Here is a 24,807-nt window from a genome sequence, read left to right on the forward strand (position 1 = left end):
TAAGAGTTTGGTTATCGCGTGTTACTTTTTGTTTCCAACCTGGAACATGCCATGAAAATGAAGTATTGAAGGAATCCTTAATGGATTTAATAGTTTGGTTGTCGCTTGTTACTTTTTGTTTCCAACGTGGGACATGCCATGAACATGAAGTATTGAATGAATCCTTTGTAGCAGGTCGATTTTTGTAAGACACATGTTTTTACTTTGAAAAATCACACAAAAACTCACTTTCTTTTTAATTTTAGAATGGACAGTGCTCGGACGATAAAAGTTGATGGCGCTGTTTATAGGCCCCTCCTAGACACCACCATAACCAAAGAAGATCTCCGCAAGGCTAAACAAGAACTAAATGAAAGACCAGAAGAGAGGAGGAAACATGTTGATAGAGTGAGAAAATATTTATCAAGTAAGAGAGCTTTTTGATCAATCAATTTACATTTTTTAAAACTTTAATCTATTATATAGAAATTGCTCCCCTTTGAGAAAACCTTTTTTTTCTAGTGGTAGCGAAACTAATGGTTCAATGTCTTATTTTCGGTTTAGTAGTAACTTTTGAGAGATTTTGCTCGTCATTACGTACAGATGCAGTAAAACCTCTCATTAGCGACCAGTCTCTGATCCACAGTAAAATACTCGTTAATGGAGATTGGTCATTCTTAGTTCTTAGTGGTCGTTCTCAGTGGAGTTTCAGATTTTAAATGAATAAAAGTTAAAATTTATCACTTGGTTACCATTGCAACTTCATCTAATCTTTTGTTTTTCTTTAGATTCCCATGAATTTTTCAGTTACTATAAAAGTTAGTGTATTGTTTTTTACGAAGGAGATTCTTTAGTATAAGTGCTAAACTTTAATTAATAACAATGTTTTACAATTCAGAGATGTAATGCTGAACTTTGTTAGAAAATAATATTTTTAGCACTAGCAAAGTTTTCAATTATTTTTTGTCAAGTAAAATCGATTCTAAGTTATTTTTTCACCACTAAATTTAAAACAATTCCAAATTTCAAATGAAATTCAACTTAGCTGCATCTTTTTTTTTGTTTTTGTAATGTTGATTAAAGACTGCAAAAGATTGCATTAGGTAGATTGCATTAGGTAAATTATCCTTTTTTCCGCAATTTTTATTTTTTTATTCACAACAAATTAATAAAACCCTTCGCAGGAAGCGGAGTCGTTATCATTTCAGTGCTATTTCGCATTCAATTTTATATTATAATTTTTATTTATTTTATGCTCATGACAACCCAATAAACTGGAACTTCTTGTGAGAGAAACTGAATCGGTCTAAGTGGTCTACCTATCCAAAAAGAGTACTCTGAGCAGTCACCATTTTTACCAGATTTTTATGTCTATTGATACACTATATTCTATGGGATCAAATTTATTGTTACATTTAAACGAATACTTGATCCTACCTAATCTCGATGTGGGACGATGTCGGGAAATTAGTTTTGCTCGCAAAGCTGTTGATTTTTTTCAAAATGATAGTTTTATTTTATGTCAGAATTTGCAAGTTAATAAAGAATTTATAAATTTACATACATAAACACTTGTCGACTTTGAAAATAACGCTTAGCACCAGAAAAGTATCACCTTAATCATCATAAACTGAAAGGTATTATCACCCACTTTTTACCACTCCCTACGTTTCAAGGAAGTGGGGCCCACTTAAAATTCACGTGAATGAATTTCAAAAAAATCCTGGTTACAAATATATTACTTAATTGCACAAAAACTGTAGCTTTCCGAGAGAAACCGATATCAGAATTGAAATCAGCGACGCGAAAACGCGAAATCCGTATAAAAATTGCACGCTACTCTACAGAAAAAAATGCTCACTAGTATTTGTCTATACTAATCTGTACTTATATTGAAATAAAAAATTGTGTACGTCTGTGAACCGTATAGCGGGAATATCATCGGTAAAGATATAACATTAATACAATATGCAAAAAATATAACATTCATCGTAAAGCTGAATGAGTATACAATTGTAAACAAACAACGAAACCCGATTTTAGTCAATGCAAGTCCAGGCTCATTGTGATCAATGCAAATTTTACAGGGGTAAAAATGACACCACTTCTCAAAGCTTCAAGCATGATCTTTAGAATTTTGCCAACAATTTTTCCATGCAAAATCTTCCGAAACATTTGCTGTTAACTAAAAAATTTTTTTCATGGATTGATTTTCCATATTTTTGTCAAATTCCTGTATGTATGTAGAAACAATAAAGCAAATGTAAGAAACATATAAAGTTTTCTGTTTTTATTTATTTGTTTTTTTAACAGAAGAAAAGGATCTAAATACAAGAACAGATGAAGAGTTTCTAGTTCGTTTTTTAAGAGCAAGAAAATTCAACGATGAAAGAGCTGCCAATTTAGTTAAAGACCATTACAGGTATTTTTTTCTTCTTCATTAGTTGAAACTAGTTTGCGAATTTCATAAAAATACTTCTAAGTCACTTATATTTTATTGAAAATAACTAATACGTGAAGTCCTTCCTATATTTTTAAAATTTTAACTTGGAAGTAAAAATTCGTCAACTTAGTAATCTCAACCAGAAGCACAAAGAAATTTACTTGATTTAAATCTTTTTTTCTACCTGTGATATTGGAATACCCCAAAATAAAAATCCGTTTATTGTTTAACCCTTTCGAAGGCCGTGGGAAGTATACTTACCACCACTTTTAATTTAGATTTCCATTTGTTAATAACTTCAGCTTTCTTGAAGTGCGTTTGAATAAAATTGCTAACCATTTCTTAGTTTAAAAAAAACGTATAAAAGTTATAAAATACATAATTCCTTTTGAAGTTTGCAGCATTTATAAAATTTATTTTATAAATAAAGAAAAATAAAAGTCAATAAGTTCCTAGTTGGTCATGTTAAAAACATTTACCACCAAAAAAATGGCATTTTTATAAGCTAAATGAGTTTTTTTTCTCATATCAATTACTATTCTTAAAGCAATTTCAATTCCGAAAATATTTTAAATTACCTTTACAAGAAATAAATGGCAAAGATTGGGAAATTAAAAGAACAAGTCCCATATGCATGTCAAAGTGTCTATTTTTACATTTGAAATGTTAAGAATTTGAATGTTAAGAGTTGAAATGTTAAGAATTTAAAATGTTAAGAAAACAAAAAATAGTAAAATTAAGGACTGTTTTATTCCTTCTGAACAAATCGCTTGCTTGCATTTAATATAAGTACACGCTGCTCTCAAATCTCAAGAATATCAGATATTGCTTCAGAGCCCCAGACTGCCACACTCTGGGTAAAGAAATTTTCTGCTCGCAGTTATCAAAGTAATTTCAATTTCTTGAACACAAGAAAGAATGTTTCTTAAAATTCTACAAACAACAGAAACTGTCTGTGAACAAATTAAATAAATAAATAAAAATAATAAAAAAGATAAATAAAAAATGGAACAGCTTGAATAATATTTGATTTAGTGATTGGATTTTCACGTGCTAAGACTCAATCTTAATGATTTAAATCGGTGACCTTAAATATAATGCAACATTAAATTTTTGAAAAAAAAAAACCGATTTCTCAGGAACCATTCGACCAATTTCGTTCAAACTTAGTATTTTGCCTTGTAAAATTTTACTCTTTAAAGTAATGTGAAAACTTGAAAACCTTCAAAAACTATTCGATGATCAATAAATAAAATAATGATAAATAATTACTAAAAATTATTTTTTGCATGTAATTGACCATGAATAAACGAATTTTATGATTGCTTACAAAAATGTTTGATTCGCTTTAAACGTTGGCGAAATATGTAAAAAGCTAAATTAACATTAAATGGACCAACACTTTGGGCCGAACTCCTGACTCAACTATTTGGACAATATATCCCAGATTGTGGTTATTTTGAAATTACGAAGAACCTATCCTTCAGAAAAAATAAAGGTATGTTTGTTCATAAAAAGTACGTTTTTGTGCATGATTTCGAAACTAAAAATACCATCAGCTTTAATTAATAAGCATATTTGAGGTCAGCCCATCAAGGCATGAAGATTGAGTCCTAGCACGTGAAAATCCGATGATCCGAAATTATTTTAGGGTGTCCCGTTGCCCCCCCCCTTTTTTTTTCTGTGCACTGTCATCACCTCCTACATCAAAAAGCCTCCACACGATCTTTTATAAGTAGTCCTCGCAGACTATTTAAAAATTGAACCAGTTGTGCGCACGAACCCAAAACCTTTTACAAAAGTAATTGAGAGAAATTCATCATATATATTTGAGAATTGAATCTGTAGTGGTTGACAAGTGAATAAGGTAAACCAATAATATTCATAAATAAAACAAATTTTTAGTCATATGTTTGCTACCACTTTCTTATTTTAACTAGATTTTGTATTAAGTTACTCGATCTGAAAGTGGATATCCTTCACAGTGGTCTGATCGGACTACTTATAAGAAACCGTGTGGAGGCTTTCAGTTATAGGAGCCGTTGTCTGATCGGACTACTTATAAAATACCGTGTGGAGGCTTTCAGTTATAGGAGTCGTTGGCACTGTACATTACATACAAAAATTATCAATCCTTTTAGGATAAATTATACATGTTTGCCGACTCTTCCGATTTTCCGTGAAGATTTTATTTTTATAATTAATAATGTAGAAAATCTATTGAATCACATCTATTATTCTTCATTAAATAAATACAGTTTACAATGATTTTAACTACCATTATACATTTGAATAATTTAAACGCATATACAATAGGCTTTTGCTTGCAACCTGATAGTGTCATTAATACAAATGCTAACCCATACCCTCCAACTGCTACGGAATTTCCGTAGTTTCAGAAATCTTCTTTTCAGACGGTAGCAAAATTAATGTCTTAATATTTAAAAAAAAATTAATTTTAGCGTAACTTGTCCACTATTACTTATAAAAGTGCAGGCCATATGGCTAGATTCTTAAGTTCTGATAAAAGTTTTATGAGAGATCCATTTGCTTTAAAAATTTCTACTTTGGTTCGCTACCACTAGAAAGAATTATTTTCAAAATCCTCATAAGTTGGAGGGTATGCTAACTCTAACCTAACCAACGCCTCTTATAACTGAAAACCTCCACACGGTTTTTCATAGGTAGTCCGATCAGACCACTGTGAAGGATATCCACTTCCTGAACGAGTCATTTAATACAAAATATAATTAAAATAAGAAAGTGGCAGAGATGCTAACTTGCTCCGGACAGCAAATATATAATTTAAAGTGGTAGTTTATCAATTGTGACTCTTGGATTAATAAATTCAATTTAGTAGATTGTTATCCACCACTATTTCTAAATAATTCGCAGGCTTATATAATTCACCATTTTATAGTACTTATGTTATGTTGTACCCATTAAAAAGCAAGTAGAAATAGTCAAATATTTGCAAAATTTACTTTGTATTTACTTACCGTTTTTATAAGTACATATTTTAGCGTGTCCGGAGCAGTTGGCATCTCTGAAGTAGAAGTAAATATATGACTAAAAATTTACTTTATTTATGAATATTACTGGTTTGTCTTATTCACTTGTCAACCACTACAGATTCAATTCTCAAATATATATGATAAATTTCTCTCATTTACTTTAATAAAGGGTTTTGGGTTCATGCGAACAACTGGTTCACTTTTTAAACAGTCTGCGCGGACTACTTATAAAAGACCGTGTGGAGGCTTCTTGATGTAGGAGGTGATGACCTAATCCGCTTTGCAAAATAAGATTTTCTACTGGTGTAGAGATGACAACTTGCTCCGGACAGCAGATGAATATGCCTGTAGGCAAATATTTTTCGATGAAGAGACAAGTACCGCAAGGCAGGTACCTCGCAAAATACGATTACATTAAAGATTTTAAGCATTTACTGCTTTTAAATAAATATAGCTTATGTGATAAGCCACTTTATTACAGTTAAACCGTGTTGATTCTTTTAAAAAGTTACCGAAATTAACCAAAAAAAAAAAAAAATGCAAATTTCACTTCGTAGTTCTCTACAGATTTTTTAAACTATTATGTCGAATCCGGAGCAGTTGGCATCCCTTTTGGAAACGATATTTAAGTTGTTTTCAGTTCAGTAATTTCCATTGTAGGTAATTTTTTCACTACTACAAATCAAAATTTCAAAGTATCTTATAAAATGCAACTTTTTTGCAATAATCCCGTGGTGACAATTTTAAAGAGTGATCGTAATTAACCTTATTCTAAGTTTCACTACTTAATTCTCTATGAATTTATTACAACTTTTACAGAAAGCACAGCAGTTGACTCTCCTGTATTAATTGTTCGCAATATCTTTACGAAACACCAAAATACAATTTCAATTTAATTGGCTTTGCCCTTCCACTAAAAAAAACACCTCTTTCAAAAGCATAAAAGTTGGTAGGCATGATTATAGTTTGCAGATTATTTATTTCAATTTTTCTGACACTAAAAAAATGACCTCGTGATGATCTGAACTTTTATATCCATTTGAATTGCATATGTGTCATGGTGATCAGTATATTCATAGATCGAATTTTAAAACAAGAAAAGGCATACATTTTTTCACGTTTTAAAAAGTTAAATCTTTAAAAAATTCCCAGTTTTCAAGACTTTTCAGTTTTCTTCTGAGTAATAGAAAAATAGCAGTATTTTTAACAGAAGTAAAATATTTGTTACTACTGCAATGATTGTGATCGTTTCAGTATCAAAGTTTTTTTTAATTTTTATTGATAGCTAATAAATCAAAAGGTATCATTCCTTAAAAAGCGTAAAAGTTCACAGTTTTGGCAAGCACAAAAAAAATGTAAGCAAGTAACTAGAACGGAGAGGGATTATTTCAAACTTTTTATGACAAAAAAAAAATAATAATAGTTAGCTACCACTATTAAATCACTATAGAAGTAATTATAGTTACAATATTTTACCTTCATTTCAAAAGTTTTTCAAATTATGTTTATATTTATATGCTTATATTTATATGTGTAAATTTAGTTTCGTTATTCAAATGTTTATTTACCCAAGCAAAATGCTTGTAATTTTGTATTGGCAACCACATCGACTGCTAAACTCAAAATGTTATCACTTTAAACTTATGTAAATTTCTAGATGTATGGGACAGGGGGCGCTGCGCGGCCCAGGTGCCCAATTTTTTATAAATAAAGTAAAGTAAGTAAAGTAAGTCATTTCAAAAGTGCTTTCATTCAAATCTTTATTTTTAACCATTTCTAGCATGTAATTGTGCTGGTAGATGTAATAACCCATATCAGACTTTAGGTTGCGGAAATAGCAACATTTAATTGTGACGTAAAAATCACTTGCTGGGGAAAATAGTCGGATTTCTAAGGTTAGACTATTAGGAAATTTTCTAGTGTTGGTATGCCTTTAATTTTAAAATATTAATTCCAGATCAAATTATGTGTATTTAGATTATTAATAATTTATGATGACTGCAATTACCAGTATAATTCTTGTAGAAATGAGATCCCGAAAATGAAATTACTTAACCTTCCGTTAGTCGCGCACTTGTTTCCGACATGGTTAATCGCGTTGCACCTATTAGGTGTTTCAGATTTTTTGAAAGCCAAATGAAATTTAGTCTAGTTTAAATAGTTAATTGTTACCAATTTAAGACTCTTTAGAGAGATAAATATCAAAAAACTTATTTAGCGAAGTACCGAAGATAAATTTTTCTTGCTCCCGCGTCGGATCTCTTCCTCCATCACAAGATGTTCAACCAATTGACGCTAGAAGGTTCTGCGGTTTTTTACTCCGTAACCATTTTATGTGTATATATCTTGACCATTTATACCTGCCACGTTGAGTAGGACAGAAAATGAGATAAAATATATATATTTAATTCATAAACATATTATATCCATAATACTTGCGTCAATGGTCGCGCTGCACCAGAGGGGTGATTTGAGCGGTTCCAACTCTCCATCGACATGTTCTAAGGTCGGTTTTACACGGACATTTGAGTAATCCAAAGTTAGGAACATAACATTAGGCTCGACCCCCGGAAAAATCTATTGACGGCAAAGGAGGTGGAAGTGCAGTAGGGATGCACCTGTGAGGTGCGCGCGACTAACGGAAGGTTTAATGGATAAACCTCTCCATCAAGTCATATACTATGCGCTAAAAACCCATTTTAGACTTTTGGTTGTGGAAATAGCAACATCTAATTGTGACGTAAAAATCACTTTTTGGGAAAAATTGTCGGACTTCAAAGTTTATACTATTATGAAATTTTCTATTGTTGGCCTCTTTTTATAGTTTTATAATAGTAATTCCAGATCAAATTATAAGTATTTAGATTAATAATAATTAACGGTGAGTGCAATTGTGTTGTTCCTCCAAGAAAAAATTTCATCAATGAAATAATAAAGTAACCTTAATTCTTGTAGAAATGAGATCCCGGAAATGAAATTACTTATTGGATAAACTTCACCATCGAATCATATACAATGCGCTGAACTTTTATATACAAAACTGAACTTTCATATCCGCTTGAACTGCATATGTGTCATGGTGGTCAGTATAATCATAGATCAAATTTTAAAACAAGTAAAACACACATTTTTTTCATGTTTTAAAAAAATTACCTGTTTTTAAGACTTTTCAGTTTTCTTCTGAGTAATGGGAGAGTAATAGAAAAATAACAGCATTTTTAACAGAAGCAAAATATTTGTGACTATGGGCAATGATTGTGATCGTTTCAGGTATCAATATTTTTTTTTATTGATAGCTAATAAATCAAAAAGTATAATTCCTTAAAAAGCGTTAAAGTTCACAGTTTTGGCAAGCAGGAAAAAAATTTAAGCAAGTAACTAGAACGGAAATAAATTATTTTAAACTTCTTATGACCGAAGAAAAAAAATAATAAATAATACTTAGCTACCACTATTAAATTGCTGTAGAAGTAAATATAATTAGAAAGTTTTATCTACTCTTCGTAAATATCTTCTCGGAAATCACCTTTTTCAATCATCGCTAGCATGTAATTGTGCTGGTAGATGTAATAACCCATTTAAGCCTTTAGGTTGTGGCAGTAGCTCTTGTTGGGGAAAATGGTTGGACTTCAAAGTTCAGACTATTATGAAATTTTCTAGTGTTGGTCTGCCTTTAGTTTTAAAATATTAATTCCAGATCAAATTATATGTATTTAGATTATTAATAATTTATGGTGAGTGCAATTACCAGCATAATTCTTTTAGAAATGAGATTACTTAACCTCTTTCAAAAGCATATAAGTTGGCTAACATGATTATAGTTTGCAGATTATTTATTTTAATTTTTCTGACACTAAAAGTATGACCTCGTGATGATCTGAACTTTTATATCCGTTTGAATTGCATATGTGTCATGGTGATCAGTATATTCATAGATCGAATTTTAAAACAAGAAAAGGCATACATTTTTTCACGTTTTAAAAAGTTAAATCTTTAAAAAATTCCCAGTTTTCAAGACTTTTCAGTTTTCTTCTGAGTAATAGAAAAATAGCAGTATTTTTTAACAGAAGTAAAATATTTGTGGCTACTGCAATGATTGTGTTCGTTCCAGGTATCAATGTTTTTTTATTTTATTGATAGCTAAGCTAATAAATGAAAAAGTATAATTCCTTAAAAAGCGTAAAAGTTCACAGTTTTGGCAAGCACAAAATAATAGTTAGCAACCACTATTAAATAGCTATAGAAGTAATTATAGTTACAATATTTTACCTTCATTTCGAATGTGCCTTCATTAAGATCTTTATTTTTAACCATTTCTAGCATGTAATTGTGCTGGTAGATGTAATAATCCGTATCAGACTTTAGGTTGCGGAAATAGCAACGTCTAATTGTGACTTAAAAATCACTTGCTGTCACTAAAAATGGTCGGACTTCTGAGTTTATACTATTATCAAATTTTCTAGTGTTGGCTTCCCTTTAGTTTTATAATAGTAATTCCAGATGAAATTATAAGTATTTAGATTAATAATAATTCACGGTGAGTGCAATTGCGTTATTCCTCCAAGAAAAAATTTCAGTAAGGAATTAATAAAGTAACCATAATTCTTTTAGAAATGAGATCCCGGAAATGAAATTACTTATTGGATAAACTTCACCATCAAATCATATACTATGCGCTGAACTTTTATATACAAAACTGAACTTTTATAACAGCTTGAATTGCATATGTGCCATGGTGGTCAGTATAATCATAGATCAAATTTTAAAACAAGCAAAAGCACACGTTTTTTTCATGTTCTAAAAAAATTCCCTGTTTTCAAGACTTTTCAGTTTTCTTCTGAGTAATGGAAGAGTAATAGAAAAATGACAGCATTTTTAGCAGAAGCAAAATATTTGTGGCTATTGCAATGATTGTGATCGTTTCAGGTTTCAATCGTTTTATTATTGATAGCTAAGCTAATGAATCAAAAAGTATAATTCCTTAAAAAGTGTAAACGTTCACAGTTTTGGCAAGCACGAAAAAAATTTATGCAAGTAACTAGAACGGAATTAAATTCTTTTAAACTTTTTATGACCAAAAAATAAAAATAAATAATGGTTAGCTACCACTATTAAATAGCTATAGAAGTACTTATAGTTGCAATATTTTACCTTCGTTTCCTAAGTAACCCAAGCTGCCCTGAGAGTTATCGTCCAATCAGTCTACTTAACATACTTGGAAAAATATACGAAAAAATCATCTACAATAGAATAAAACCACTTCTTACAGCCCTCCCCGACGAACAGTATGGATTCCGACAAAAACTAGATACCACCAAACAGTTACTCCGAATAATAGACTATACTGGTAGAGCAATCATAAATAAAGAAACAATAGCCTTCCTGATGATTGACATATCCAAAGCATTTGATAAAGTATGGCACACTGGTACAATATATAAACTCATACAGCTGAATTTTCCACCCGGCATAATCAAACTCCTATCCTGCTATCTTTCTAATAGAACATTTCAAATCACCATCAAAAACAAAAAATCCACAAAGAGAAACATCACAGCCGGAGTACCACAGGGCAGCATTCTGGGACCGATATTATACATATTATACACTTATGATTTTCCTATAAACAAAGCCGATTATAACAGCCTATTACGCAGACGATACCGGTATTATTATTAAATCCAGAAACCCAAATCATGCTCTTCAAAAACTACAAGACCATATAGACGAAATAGAAGACTGGTGCTTAAAATGGAAAACTGCAGTAAATGCTGGAAAATCACAAATATTAATTATACAAAAAAGAAGAATTAAAATACTTCCACAACTTCAACCAAAAATGTTCAACATACCAATAGTTAAAAAAGCAAATTATCTTGGCCTTATAATCAATAGCAAACTCACCTGGAATGATCACATCAAAAGCACAATAGATAAAGCAAATGCAGCAATAATAGCCATACAACCATTAATATATAATCAGAATATGTCACTTAAACTAAAGAAGCTACTATATACAGCAATGATCCGCCCAATACTTACCTATGCCTCACCTGCCTGGACAACGATACCTCAACATCTACTGAAGAAATTAAACCAATGCCAAAACAAGATCCTTAGAAAAATAACCTGTGCAAGATGGTTCATCCGGAATACCAATATACATGCAGATCTCAAAATACCAACTCTATCACAGCATATATACAAGCTAAATGCAGATTTTTTCGATAAAGCCATAGAATGTAAAACAGCAAATTTTAATGAAATCTTTAAATTTGAAAATTATATCAAAGATAAAAACTACAGACCAATAGCTGCACATTTCACCTCCGACGCCTCATATCATAACTATCAAAACAAATAATTTCATCAACTTTTCTGAAAATAACGTTTACTCATGCTGATACAATTCTGAACAACTCCAAAATCAAACAAACACAGTTTAGAGCAAGCTGCTCAATTTATTTTTGATTCTTTTTTAGTTATTCAAGCAAAGAGCTTGAAACATTCATAAAAGCAACTCCATTGCCTGCTCACCTCATTGCTCAACCAAAACTGTTATAAAATTCCAGATGAATGAACTTTTCAGGAGATTCGAAAATGTTTTGCCTACAGTTATAAGATTCGTTTTTTTATAGATAATGGCATTTTAATAATATTTTCTATTTCTCAGTTTCTCTAGGATTTTATTTTAAACAAATTGAAAGGTTAACCTCTTAACGCACAGATATTTTGGAGAAAAAACCGGCCAAAAAAATCAATTTTTTTTATGCAAAAAAACACACTTTAGAACATTGTCTTTTTTTTTGGTGGACAATTTTTATATACTGCCCTTTTGTTCCTTGAAAAAAGGCTATATTCCGCGATGCCAACTACCCCAAACACGCCAAAGTAATTAAAAAAACGGTAAATAACTACAAAGTAAATTTTGCAAATATTTAACTATTTTTGCTTGCTTTTTAAATGTATAACAAGACGTAAGTTCTAGTCCTAGTCCTAGTGTTTTAAATTTTATTGGGCACCTGGGCCGCGAAGCGGCCCCTATCCCATTCATCTGGAATTTTATAACAGTTTTGGTTGAGCAATGATGTGAGCAGGCAATGGAGTTGCTTTTATGAATGTTTCAAGCTCTTTGCTTGAATAACTAAAAAGGAATCAAAAATAAATTGAGCAGCTTGCTCTAAACTGTGTTTGTTTGATTTTGGAGTTGTTCAGAATTGTATCAGCATGAGTAAACGTTATTTTCAGAAAAGTTGATGAAATTATTTGTTTTGATAGTTATGATATGAGACGTCGGAGGTGAAATGTGCAGCTATTGGTCTGTAGTTTTTATCTTTGATATAATTTTCAAATTTAAAGATTTCATTAAAATTTGCTGTTTTACATTCTATGGCTTAAGACGTAAGTTCTAAACAGTGGTGAATAATATAAGCCTACGAATTATTTAGAAATAGTGGTGAATAAAAATTTGCGAAATTGAATTTATTAAACCAAGGATTACAATTGATAAACTACCACTTTAAAATATATATCTGCTGTCCGGAACAAGTTGGCATCTCTGTATATTTTATTCTTGATACATATATATATAGGTTATAGCTTACAATCCTATGTAAATATCAATAAAAAGATTTTTTTTCTTCGCTTTCACATTGTTATTTTCAGTTCTCGAGTATATTCGAGGGTGAAAAATTATAGAAGCAGAAAATACAACGCCGTTCGAGAACTATCTCGAGTGTACACAGTTTGGCCTGTTTAGCGCCAACAACAAAGTGGATTTTATATGTCATTTTCATATAGTGGTGCGGAATACAATTTTGAATGAAATTTTCAGAACGAAAAATAATAAATTTAAGAATAAACTTAGATACCACTAGACGAAATTCTCGCCGAAACCGCAGAAGCTAACCAGAGAGTTATAATTCATCCACCACCACTTTACAATAAAATGGTAGGGAATCATTCATTAAATCATTACAATATTTTCAATTATAAACATAATATATAAGATTTTAAAATAATAATTATTTTTATCACACTTTAAAATTGGTAGCTATAAACTTTTTTTTCTGCCTGGAAATAATTTTTTAAAATTTCTTTCAGCTCAGGTAGTTAATTCTATAGAAATAAAGCGTATCACAAAATCATCACATTTTTAGGAGCATAGGGTTGCCACTTAGCTTACAATCCTATGTAAATGATGAATATCAATAAAATGATTTTTTTTCTTCTTAACTTTCACATTGTTATTTTCAATTCTCGATTATATTCGAGTGTGAAAAATTATAACAGCATAAATATAGCAGTTCGAATTAACTCGAGGGCACAAGTTAAGGGATTAAGCAAATAAAAATTGGAAAATAGATGATTTGTACCTGATATATTTCCCACTTCTAACACAATTAGCAGGCTCTGTAACAGAGAATATATTTAACACGTTCACGCCGGGGTGACCCACCGGTGGCTCACGCTAGATTGTCTCATCGGGCTGCGCACCGGAGTAAAAACTGGTAACAAATAAATTTCATTTTTTAGTTTTTTCCGGGAATAATAAAAATCCATAACTACCAATTGTTTTTAACGGATGCAATTTTTATATTGAATTGCTTCTTCGCCGTGATAAATTTCCTTACAGTGAATTGTAATTGTTGAAAATCGATTAACTCCTCCCGAATATTATCTAATATTGAAATAGTTCATCCACCAGTATTTGCTCTTTTCCGTCCCGCTTTCAGGAGCATACCTGAGAACTTTTAAGCATGATATTAATTTATTCGATATTTTAATATCTGCTGAGGATGGATTAAGAGAAACATCAGTGTTCGGAGTAACGGGTTAATACATATTGGGCGTGGCCATCACCTCCTGCATCAAGAAGCCTCCACACGGTCTTTTATAAGTAGTCCGCGCAGACTATTTAAAAAGTGAACCAGTTGTGCGCATGAACCCAAAACCTTTTGTAAAAGTAATTGAGAGAAATTCATCATATATATTTGAGAATTGAATCTGTAGTGGTTGACAAGTGAATAAGGCAAACCAATAATATTCATAAATAAAACAAATATTTAGTCATATATTTGCTACCACTTTCTTATTTTAACTAGATTTTGTATTAAGTGACTAGGTCGGAAAGAGGATATCCTTCACAGCGGTCTGATCGGACTAACTAGGAGGCGTTGGTTAACCGGTTAACGCCCAGCGTCATATATTTAGGACAGTTCCTTTTTTCAAAGACATTCATTGTGGTGGGAAACTTTTTTCAGCATTTTCATTTATCTGGGTGAATTAAAAGATTCTCAGATACCACAATGATTTAGTTATATCTGATTAGATCTAGAATTACAAGGAGCAAATACTTTTTGATCTATCAAAGACTTTTTGAATGCCCTAACAGTGGAAAGACCAATTAATTTCAATAATATAGTATACCACTTTTTCCATAAAACCACTTTTTGTACGATTACAATATATAATTGCGGGATAAAACGGGTTAATGCATACTGGACGTGGCACTTGACCATAAAAAAAACATTAATGTAGGCCATACCAGGCAAATGTAAAGCGGGAAGTGGCACTTAACCAGACCTAGTAGTATATATTTTGGACATTTACTTAAGCGACTATGTGGTTGTCAACTTTCACCTGTGGAAAGCAACAAACACCAATTTCGGTTCTTCACAGCAGCATATGCACAGCAACTTTGAAATATGTGAATTGTAAAAAAAATCTCCTTCTCTACACGAATCTTTAAACCATAAATTCATGGATTCTGAAGGATCAAAATTTTGAATAGTGGCGTTGGACATTTTAATTAACCTTTTCCCTACGGCGCATGATAGCACCTGCTATTCTGGACCCTCAGTTGTACCAGCCCTAAGTAAAGGGTTAAAATTCTTTTATCCTGAGTCTCTTTCTACTTTGATCCATGTTTATCACTACAGGATTTTAAAAAAAGCGATGGGATAAAGTGATCAGACGCTTGTTTAATTTGAGTCGCCACTTGTTTTTGCACGCCACTTGGCGAGTGGTTATTTTCTGGTCTAGTACAAAGCCATTTATTCTTTTAGTTGTATTCGATGGGAAAAGGCAACTTAGATTTCATTTAATATGTATCGTTGCGTGTTATGAAAAGGGTGTTATGAAAAGGTATGTGTCACTAGGGGAATATTGGTTGAACGGTTCGTAAAGCCACACTCTTGCGTAATGAATAACACTAAGGAACAAATATTTTGTTGCGCTTATACATGTATTTATCTTACTTAAATCGGTTGTGCGAATTTCAAGCCTAAAATCAGTTTTGATCGAAAAGTTACTGATTTTTTTTAAAATTACACTTTGAATTTACTTTTTGTCTAAATGTTCGAGTTGAGCAGCCGTGGTTTCGGAGATAGCATGAGGTGAACCGGGTTCGAGTCTCAGCAATGGCTGCTTGGTAGAAATTCCGCACCCGGCTCGCATGAACTATTGTTGATTTAAAATATCCTCAGAGTGGTAAGCGGATCCTGTATTAAAGCCACCTCACCGTCGTGTGGCCTTATTCCTACCACTTCTTTCTTAGCACAGAAGTAAATACCAGTTTTTATTCACTCGAGTTAGTTTCTAAAAATCCTGGATTGGAAACTATTCTTGAATTGCTTGGAAACTGTCGCCTGTAGAGATAATCCAATCACAGTTTGGAAATAAGCTACGCGAGCATATCTAGATCTGCTTAAAAAACTATTGCAAGAGAAAACAAAAAATTTAAAAAAAATTTTTATTGGTGTAATCAAATGATATTTATGAAAAAGTCATCTGCAATATCTTGTGTTTGTAAGCAAACATGTCAAATGATCCTTTTTTTTTAAAAAATATTTTAGTTTAAAAAACTAATTTCAAAAATTACTTTCAAATATTGAAAGTAATTTTATTTAAAGATTCAACTATTAAATCTATAAAATGTGCTAATCAAGTGTAAATTATGCAAATAGATATTTAGGCCATTTAATGAGGAATATGGTGCGGATTTACAAGTGGTAGTGTTTTAATGTGTGATTCTTTGCTTAGTAACTTCAATTTATTAGTGTGTATGGTTTTCATTCACCACTAATAAATAATTCAACGGCCTATGTAGAACTCCACTTTAAAACAGTTATACCGTATTGAGCCTTTTAAAAAGTTGCTAAAATAAACCGACACTCTGTAAGTTTAAGTTTATAGTTCTTAAAATTTTTCAAGAATTCCGAGCAGATGGCATCTCCTTCCTAGGTTTTTTCGGCTACGGAACCCTGATTAATCAAGCTTCTTCTCCGACATTGTAATTAAAGTAAATAAAGACAGTATACGCATTAACATTAAAAGAATACTTTATTTTGACTTTAAAACTTTTTATATTTAAGATGAAAGAAAGTTTTCCATTCTCTTATGATTAATAATAAATTAAGTTTTTTCTTGTCATTTTTAGCTAGACTCTCGTCGAGCCCATAAATTCGTTTTAATATTGCTATAAAATGAGAAGTTAAGAACTGCTATAAACGTTTAAAAGTGTTATTAAGGAAACATATTACTTTATTAAATGTTTTTTTTTTCATTTGATAAGTGCAATAAGAAATGCCATTGCAGTTTTTTCATAAATGCCTTTTCATAATTTTTGCAAGAAAAATCAGTTATCATTTTTGGAAATTTTTTTCCTTTCGCTCTCTTTGGCATATTACTTTAAGTATTAATTCATAAATGCAATCGAAATAATCACTTAATGATAAATAATTGATTGGATCTAAATATAATTACAAATTTCAAAAAAGTAAAAATAGAAGAAGAAAAATTATCAAAAAAAAAGTCTTAACTTTCGGAACTCCTTTATCTTTTTCACTGAATCCTAAGGTTCCGCAGAACACCATTTGGGAATGTATTAGGTCTACCGAAAAATTCAATCAGCGGTAGAATGCGCCCATTATACAAGCATGCAAAAGGTACCTTTATTTTAAAAAAATGGTGGAGCATTTATCCTTATATGTATAAATCAGATGTATCGCTAAATTTACAAGTTTGAATTTGTATGCACATGCTATTTTTCGCCATACATAGGGTGTCTAAGCTAGAACATTACCATAGAGTTAAAGACTTATCACTTTCTCTTAAAAAGAAATCTTTTCCATGACTGTAAAATGAGTCGTGTATTTTCAAGGCGTATAGGTACTTTCTGTCATTAAAATGTTGTGACCCTACGACCAACCTTACGTCAGAAACACTATCTTTTTTTAAATGCGGGAATTCTGCTAATTTGGCAAGTTACCCTATTTTCTTTAACGTCGTCTGCCCAAAACAAAATTTGGCAAATTATTGAGAAATTCGGTAAATAAATTTTTAATGTATAATTTAGCTATAGCAAATTATTTAAATCACAAATGCCATTAATTTGTTTATTATTTATTACAGCTCTTTTTCTTAACGTTTAGCATGTATCGAAATCCTATTGCTATTATTTGAATCTATTAAAGGAAAGAATCAAAATTAAGTGTAATTTTATTTCAGGTACAGATCAAAGAATCCTAGATTGTTTCAACGGCCAAAAGATATGGAAGATATTTTACGATGCAATATTTTCAACTATTTGTCACATAGAGACCCTCAGGGACGAGCCATTTTTCTTATGAAGATTGGTATTGTATACTCTAAGTATCATGATGTCAAATATATATATATATATATATATATATATATATCCAATTATTAATTATTATTATTAAAGTGTTTTTTTCATAGATGGCAGCACTGAAATATGTTATTTGCTTTACATATCTTTCTTACCAATTATTTCATACGATAAAGCAAAAGGCACATACTTAATATTTTTCTGTTTAGCAATTTTGTTAAGTGTTTTATTAGTACAGGGTTATTCATAATTCCCTCCGGGTTTCGAAGCGTTATAGTAAAAGAACGAAGACGAAAATGGCAAAAAAGAACATATGAAATTATTCCGAAAGTATTCAAGTTTTAATTTAAGCAGTTGCCGGTAGATGGCAGTAATATGTACAACTGAAGCCAGTTGTAGTAAAGAAAAATGGCGTTTACAGGCGGAGGGAATTATGAATAACCTTGTATATCTAGTTTTATAGCATTTTTATTTTACTTCATGTCGGTAAGTTAGATTTTTGCTTTTCTTCTTTGATACTAAACTCATTACAATTACATTTTTCTTTAAAAATTTTTAGAGGCATAGACGTAACGCATTATAGAGTATGATTTTTATCTTAGGATAATTATTCTTTATTTTGAAATGCCTCGATTGCTGTCGTAAGGCATTGCGTCCTGATGAAGACCTTTGCGTTTTCCCATTAAGAGATTTCTATTTTATTTATTTTATTTTAATTTTTTTTATATATATATATATATATATATATATATATATATATATATATATATATATATATATATATATATATATATATATATATATATATATATATATATATATATATATATATATATATATAGATAGATAGATAGATAGATAGATAGATAACGCTAATGTCTTAATTAAAGAAGTAAATTAAAGTTTATTATAGAATTTATTGCCCGTTTTTTAAGATTCCACTTCAATGGTAAAAGGCCTAGTAGGTGAAAGTGCTCATAAAGACAAATTTTCTATATACAATACAATAGCATAATTCTCTGATATTTTAACCGATCAAGATTTGTCTCCTTTCTCTTACCACTTTATAAAATTACTAAGTCACGCGCATACATAAATAATTAAGACACTATTTCACATCTGTCAACATAACAGCATCCGTGCTTAGTGCTTTCTACATCTGAATCAATACGCTAAGGGGAGAAATATATACATGTACGAAATGACATTTTTTAATTCGGCGTACTATAAATGAAAAAAAAAATCTTTTGAATTTTGTGATAAAAATTAAATAAATAAAAGAATAATTAATTTCTAAAGATGCTATATCTCATTAATCAACAGTGGGTCATTCGCATGTGATTTTAGAATATGTATACAAATGAGCCGATGAATTTTCCAAACTTCATCAGGAATTTTAAAATATTTATTACTGAAATTAGAAGGAATAATTTTATTCAGTCATTGCATGCAGATTTCCTAAAAGCCTCAATTTCATTGATGGCATCGATGCAATTGTTGACTATAATTTCATTCTTTTCTTTGCTATATACATATTGGCTAGACAATCGAGTACTGTATGGGAATTCTTTTGTCGTCCTCTGAACTTTAAAAAAAAGTTCTTCTTTAAAAATACAGAGAAAAAGAAAAGAGAGAATGATGTAATCTTTACCGTAAAATCACTCGATGAAAATTGAATGAATTTTACTTTCAACAACTGCATCAAACAATGGCATTTCATAGTTCTAAACTTCGTGTCGTCATTGTATTGGCACATTGTTAGTTTAAAGAACTGATAACATTGTCTGAGAAAAAAATATCGTGTCTGATTCTGGATCTTGTCAAAAGCAGGTAGGTGACCTGAGACTTTTTCTTTTTTTACAAAGACCACTAGCGTTTTGAAACTAGTGATCAAAATAGAATAATTGTGTTTTTCATGGGATTTTTCTTTTCAAACGAAAGTTATCATAATAGTGACCAGTTCTGATGTGAAAACATTATTTGGGAATCTGTAATATGTTTGCGTAATTTTGATTTGCTTTTCTTAATTTTATAAGTTAAATAATTAAAACTTAAAGGTGTAATTCAGCCTGAAAAGAGATTTTCCTTCGACCAGCTCAACCAGTGGGGAATTATCTATAGAGCATTTTTTTATTAATTAATTAATTAATACTTTTGAATCATTTTTCTTTGATTTTATTCAATGAAATGTCTTCTATATTAATTAGTTACCAAATTTTTAGGTTGTAAGTATTTTTAAACTTTGAACTTTAAAGGACTTTAAAATGTTTCAAAATAACTTTTGATCTGATATTCGGATTTTCACATTCTAGGTCTCAATCTTAATGGCTCGAGAGGGTGACTTCAAATATATTAATTAATAAGTGCAAATAATATTTTAATTTACGAAATCAGGCACAAAAACATACTTTCTCCGAATAAGCATACCTTTTTTTTCAACAGATTCTGATTTTGGACCCAAAAAGATAAGGGTAACCGCAATCTAGTTAATACGGTCCGAATAGGAGAGAGGTCTAAAGTTTAGATCCCTTAATGTTTATTTTATTTTTTGGGGTATTTCACCATACCTCGTGAGCTCTTTAAGAGAATTTAAAATTTTTTGTTCACAATTATAAAATTTCTTTTTTTTTAAAGTTAATTTCATGCAAAATGTAACTTTTCTTTATTATTTTATTTTATAATAATCGAAAAATTTTGAAAAGTTGGGTATAAAGTGTTTTACAGAATTTAAAAGGATGTAATTTTACATATCACAATACAAAATTTGAGAGAAATCGATCGAATAGTTTCTGAGAAATCGAAGTTTAAAAAATACAGCTTCCATACAGAGAAAAGACGTATTTATGTTTGATTTCGTAACTTAAAATATCTAACACACTAATTAATTAGCATATTAGAGGTCACCTCTTTGAATTATTAGGACTGAGTCCTAGAACGCGAAGATCCAATCATTAGATCAAAAGTTATTCAAGGTGCTAAGTTTTTATTTTGCGCACTATACAACCGTAAAATTTAAAATTCGGTAACTGAGGCCGATGGATCACATTTTAACAAATAAAATAAAACAAAAATTGTTCAGAAATATCAATTAGTTACTCTAAATAAATAAGGCACATAATTCATCCCAGGTTAACATGGTGGACGAATTTTCTGAATAAAAGGGAGCCTCAATATGTTAAATTTATGCCCTAACATTTTCTTTTCTATTTTGGTCTTATTATTTACGGATTCAGTTTCTCTAATTTAGCTTATCATTGCATTACTCCTTAAATTTCTTGAATCCATTATATATTTTTCATTTGAAGCGAAAACATTCTGTACTTCTTTTTGATCCTAACAATTATATTTTTCAGGGTTGTGGTGTACAGAGTCCTACAGTTTCAAAGAGTTCGTAGGAGCAGGAAACATATTGAGTCATTGGGTTCTAAAAAATCCTGTCACGCAGATTAATGGATACGTAGGAATTTGGGACTTTAAAGATTACTCATTTCAACACTTTTCCAATTCTTGCTCACCTCGTCTAATGTGGATGCTATCATCTCTCATGCAGGTAAAAATTACACGAAACGCAAACCTCATTTATTTCATTTTATAACCGTCACTGAGCAGCCGACTTAATTTTGAGTTTACTACTACCAATACAACTCTGTAGCCTTGTAAATTTGAACCTAATCCAGAAAACAAAAGAATTTCGTGACCAAGTATTTTATTTTATAACCATCGTTGTACAACCGACCCTATTTATGGGTTTATGAATACTAATGTTCAACATCGTAACTTTGTAATTTTGAATCCAGTCCAGAAGACAATGGAACTCCTGGATAAAGGTGCTACGATGGAAAAATGTTTTTAAATGAAAAACACTGAACTTAGAATAACATATATTTCGCTACCACTGGAAAATATATTTTAAGCGAAATAAGTTGGCATCTCTGTTATGAACCAAGGTAGTGTACACCTTATTATAATGGTTGTCAGGCATTTACGTTAGATTGTTGGAACACAACTTTCAAGTTCGTAACTTTCAAGCTTTTAGAAAAATGTTCTCCCAGTGGTAGCTAAGTTTATTTCTTAATGTATGCTCCCGTGCCACAGGTCCTGGGTTCGATCCTCGGGCCGGGCAAGGTTGACTCAGCCTTTCATCCATTCAGTGGGTCGATAAATGAGTACCAAGCATACTTGGGAACTAAACACTGGGGGTATCGCGTTCGGCTGACCACCTAACCGGAACATCTGCTCTCCTGCACCCCAGAGCCCAAGGTCAAGAAAATTGAGATGGGCACAGTTGGCCTTGACCCTCTATGGGCTGTCACGCCACTGAGTTTAGTATGATTCTTTGCTTTGTAAAATTGATTTAAGTTTATTTTCTACAATCTACACTGTTACATGTAAATGATTCCAAGTTCAGGTATGAAACGCCCCTTTTTTCTAGCTCTTTCGTTTTGAAGCAATTCCATCAAAAATACTGAAAGCTTTAATTTTTAATTGTCTACCGATCTAGAAATATTTTGCAAAGAGCGTAGTAGTAGGCGGTTTTGCATTTATATCTAATAAATGAGAAGTAATGGCTAAAATGTTTTTTTAGAAACAGATTATATATCAGTTACTACTTATCCATGTTAATAAAATAACGTTTAGCGTAGGTATGACGTAAGATAACTAATGCTCTAAAAAAATCCCTCAAGCAAAGGCTATACACGAGTTTATTTTGGTTCTTCGCTTTAAATTGATTCTTAAATAAATTGGCATCGAAAGGTCTTTACTTGTCTATAGTGAAAAAAAAATGTGGACAGGAAAACTTTTAAAATTACACAGCATCAGGGTTCGTTTGGTAACCGCCCCACTATGCTTCAAGTTGTCACTGGCTACTATTCCATTTACCACTGGACCAATATTCCATTTATCTATATTGGATAAATACCACTTAACGTATATCATGAAAACATTTAATTTATTTTGTAAGTCTAGTTGAGTTTCCTGTAGGTGTTGTATTTAAAAAAAGTATTTTCAAGCTACAAATCTAATTTAACGAATGTTACGTTTTAATGAGATAATTATACGCAGAAATTTTTTTATTTAACATCTGATTCACAATTATTATTTAATTTTTAATTATATGAAAGAAATGTGCGTAATATCGCTGTAATGGTTATCTCAATGTTTTTGAAGACATATTTTCGCATACTTGTACGACGAAAAAAAAAAAAAAAAAAAAGCTTTATTCAGCATTATCTACGCCACTATAAATCAAACCCATCTTTCCTCAACAAACAACGATAGTATTTGTGTAATTTCAGAAAAAAATATTTATTCTCATTTATCGATTAGGCATATATTTTATCATTTTAGTAACAATAACAGAATAAAATTAATTCAGATGATTTTCTAGAAAATGATATACATTTATGAAATAAGTTTTTAGTGTGTTAAAAAAGCAGTATTATTATCTAAAATTCAGATTCTATGAATAAGATATATTAACAGTCACGTTTATGAGCATGCTTCTTCTTTTACGTTTTACACAGCGACGAGCAGGAGTTTAATTTATAAGTATCCAATAACCTTTAAACATTAAATTTTATACAATCAGGATTCGTCTTTACTAAATTATCTATTAAAAGTAAATTGATGCACCACGCTAAGGGTGATGATAAATTAGATTATATGTTTTTAAACCGTTTGAGTTCCCGATATGTTTTTATTTTAACTCTTTATGTGCTGGAATTGTCATAAATGAATAATAGGGTATTATAGCTTCCTCATAGAGACGAGCACTTGCGACGAATTGTCATAAAAGGAAATAGCTTCAGTCACGTTGAAGACCGCGTTGGTTTGTTTATTACGATGTCGTACGATTATCCACTGCATTAATAACGTATATCATAGTTATTAGTTTTTATTTACTTGGTACTTATTTAGTAACAATTGAAACTCATATTAGATTATATGTTTTAATATCAATTAAGTCTCGTTATATTTTTAAATAGAACTTTATCTTACCTTATCTTATTATTACATAATTAACATAAATAAACGATTGGCATTGTGTGTCTATAATAGAGAAGTGCGGTTGAATCTCATGTGGAAATGTCGTCAAGAAATAATGCTTTAGTCACATTGAGAGAGGCGTTGATTTTGTTCACGTTCTTAAAGAATGAGATTCAGAGTTTTTATAATTTTATATAACGTTCGATCATAGAATTAAATTAAATTTGTATATTTATCTATGATAGGTATTAGCTTTCGTTGACTTGGTGCTTAGGTAATGACAATGTAATTCAAACTAGATTATATGTTTCGAAGACTTAATACGTTTTTAAAACTAAGCAATTTCCTTACATTTTTTACGTTTCTTATTAAAATTAACATAATCGATCTTTAATGTCACTAATAGAGACAAGCGCTTGGAGCTCGTGTCGTGTTGTCGTCAAGATACTTTTAGCAAAGTTAAAAACCACATTGACTTTTTTATATTCAATATAAATCTTACGGTATTATATATTATAGATATAATTATTACGTTAAAGACCGAAGTATGGTAAACCCTAGGTTTTACTGGTAAATCCTATCTTTTATTAAAGTAGCTTGGCAAAAGACCGAAGTATGCCTTAGGGTTGCACAACCTATTTGAGTGAAGGCCACTAGCGCAGCATGTAGGTTAATAAAGGGCTGCCCGCATATTTAGTCTTGTTTTTTGGATATCTGATAATTTTTATCTAAACATTACTCTTCTAAGCATT

The 24,807-nt window shown here is 30.8% G+C and overlaps 1 protein-coding gene across 3 annotated transcripts in view; it reads left to right on the forward strand.

The window, feature by feature from the left end:
- The window catches only part of LOC107437321 (clavesin-2), a 97,929-nt gene that overhangs the window by 62,973 nt on the left and 10,149 nt on the right, over positions 1-24,807 (forward strand). For all 3 annotated transcript variants that reach the window (XM_043052558.3, XM_043052559.3, XM_087163561.1), the window contains exons 3-6: positions 246-406; positions 2,293-2,401; positions 17,947-18,074; positions 21,421-21,617. In XM_043052558.3, coding sequence (XP_042908492.1) covers positions 247-406; positions 2,293-2,401; positions 17,947-18,074; positions 21,421-21,617 — 594 coding nt within the window. In that variant the 5' untranslated portion in view covers position 246. The remainder of the gene's footprint in view (positions 1-245; positions 407-2,292; positions 2,402-17,946; positions 18,075-21,420; positions 21,618-24,807) is intronic.

The sequence above is a fragment of the Parasteatoda tepidariorum genome, chromosome 5 (genome assembly GCF_982258835.1).
Source record: "Parasteatoda tepidariorum strain Cologne lab strain chromosome 5, Ptep-v5.0, whole genome shotgun sequence".
Classification (NCBI taxonomy): Eukaryota; Metazoa; Arthropoda; class Arachnida; order Araneae; family Theridiidae; genus Parasteatoda; species Parasteatoda tepidariorum.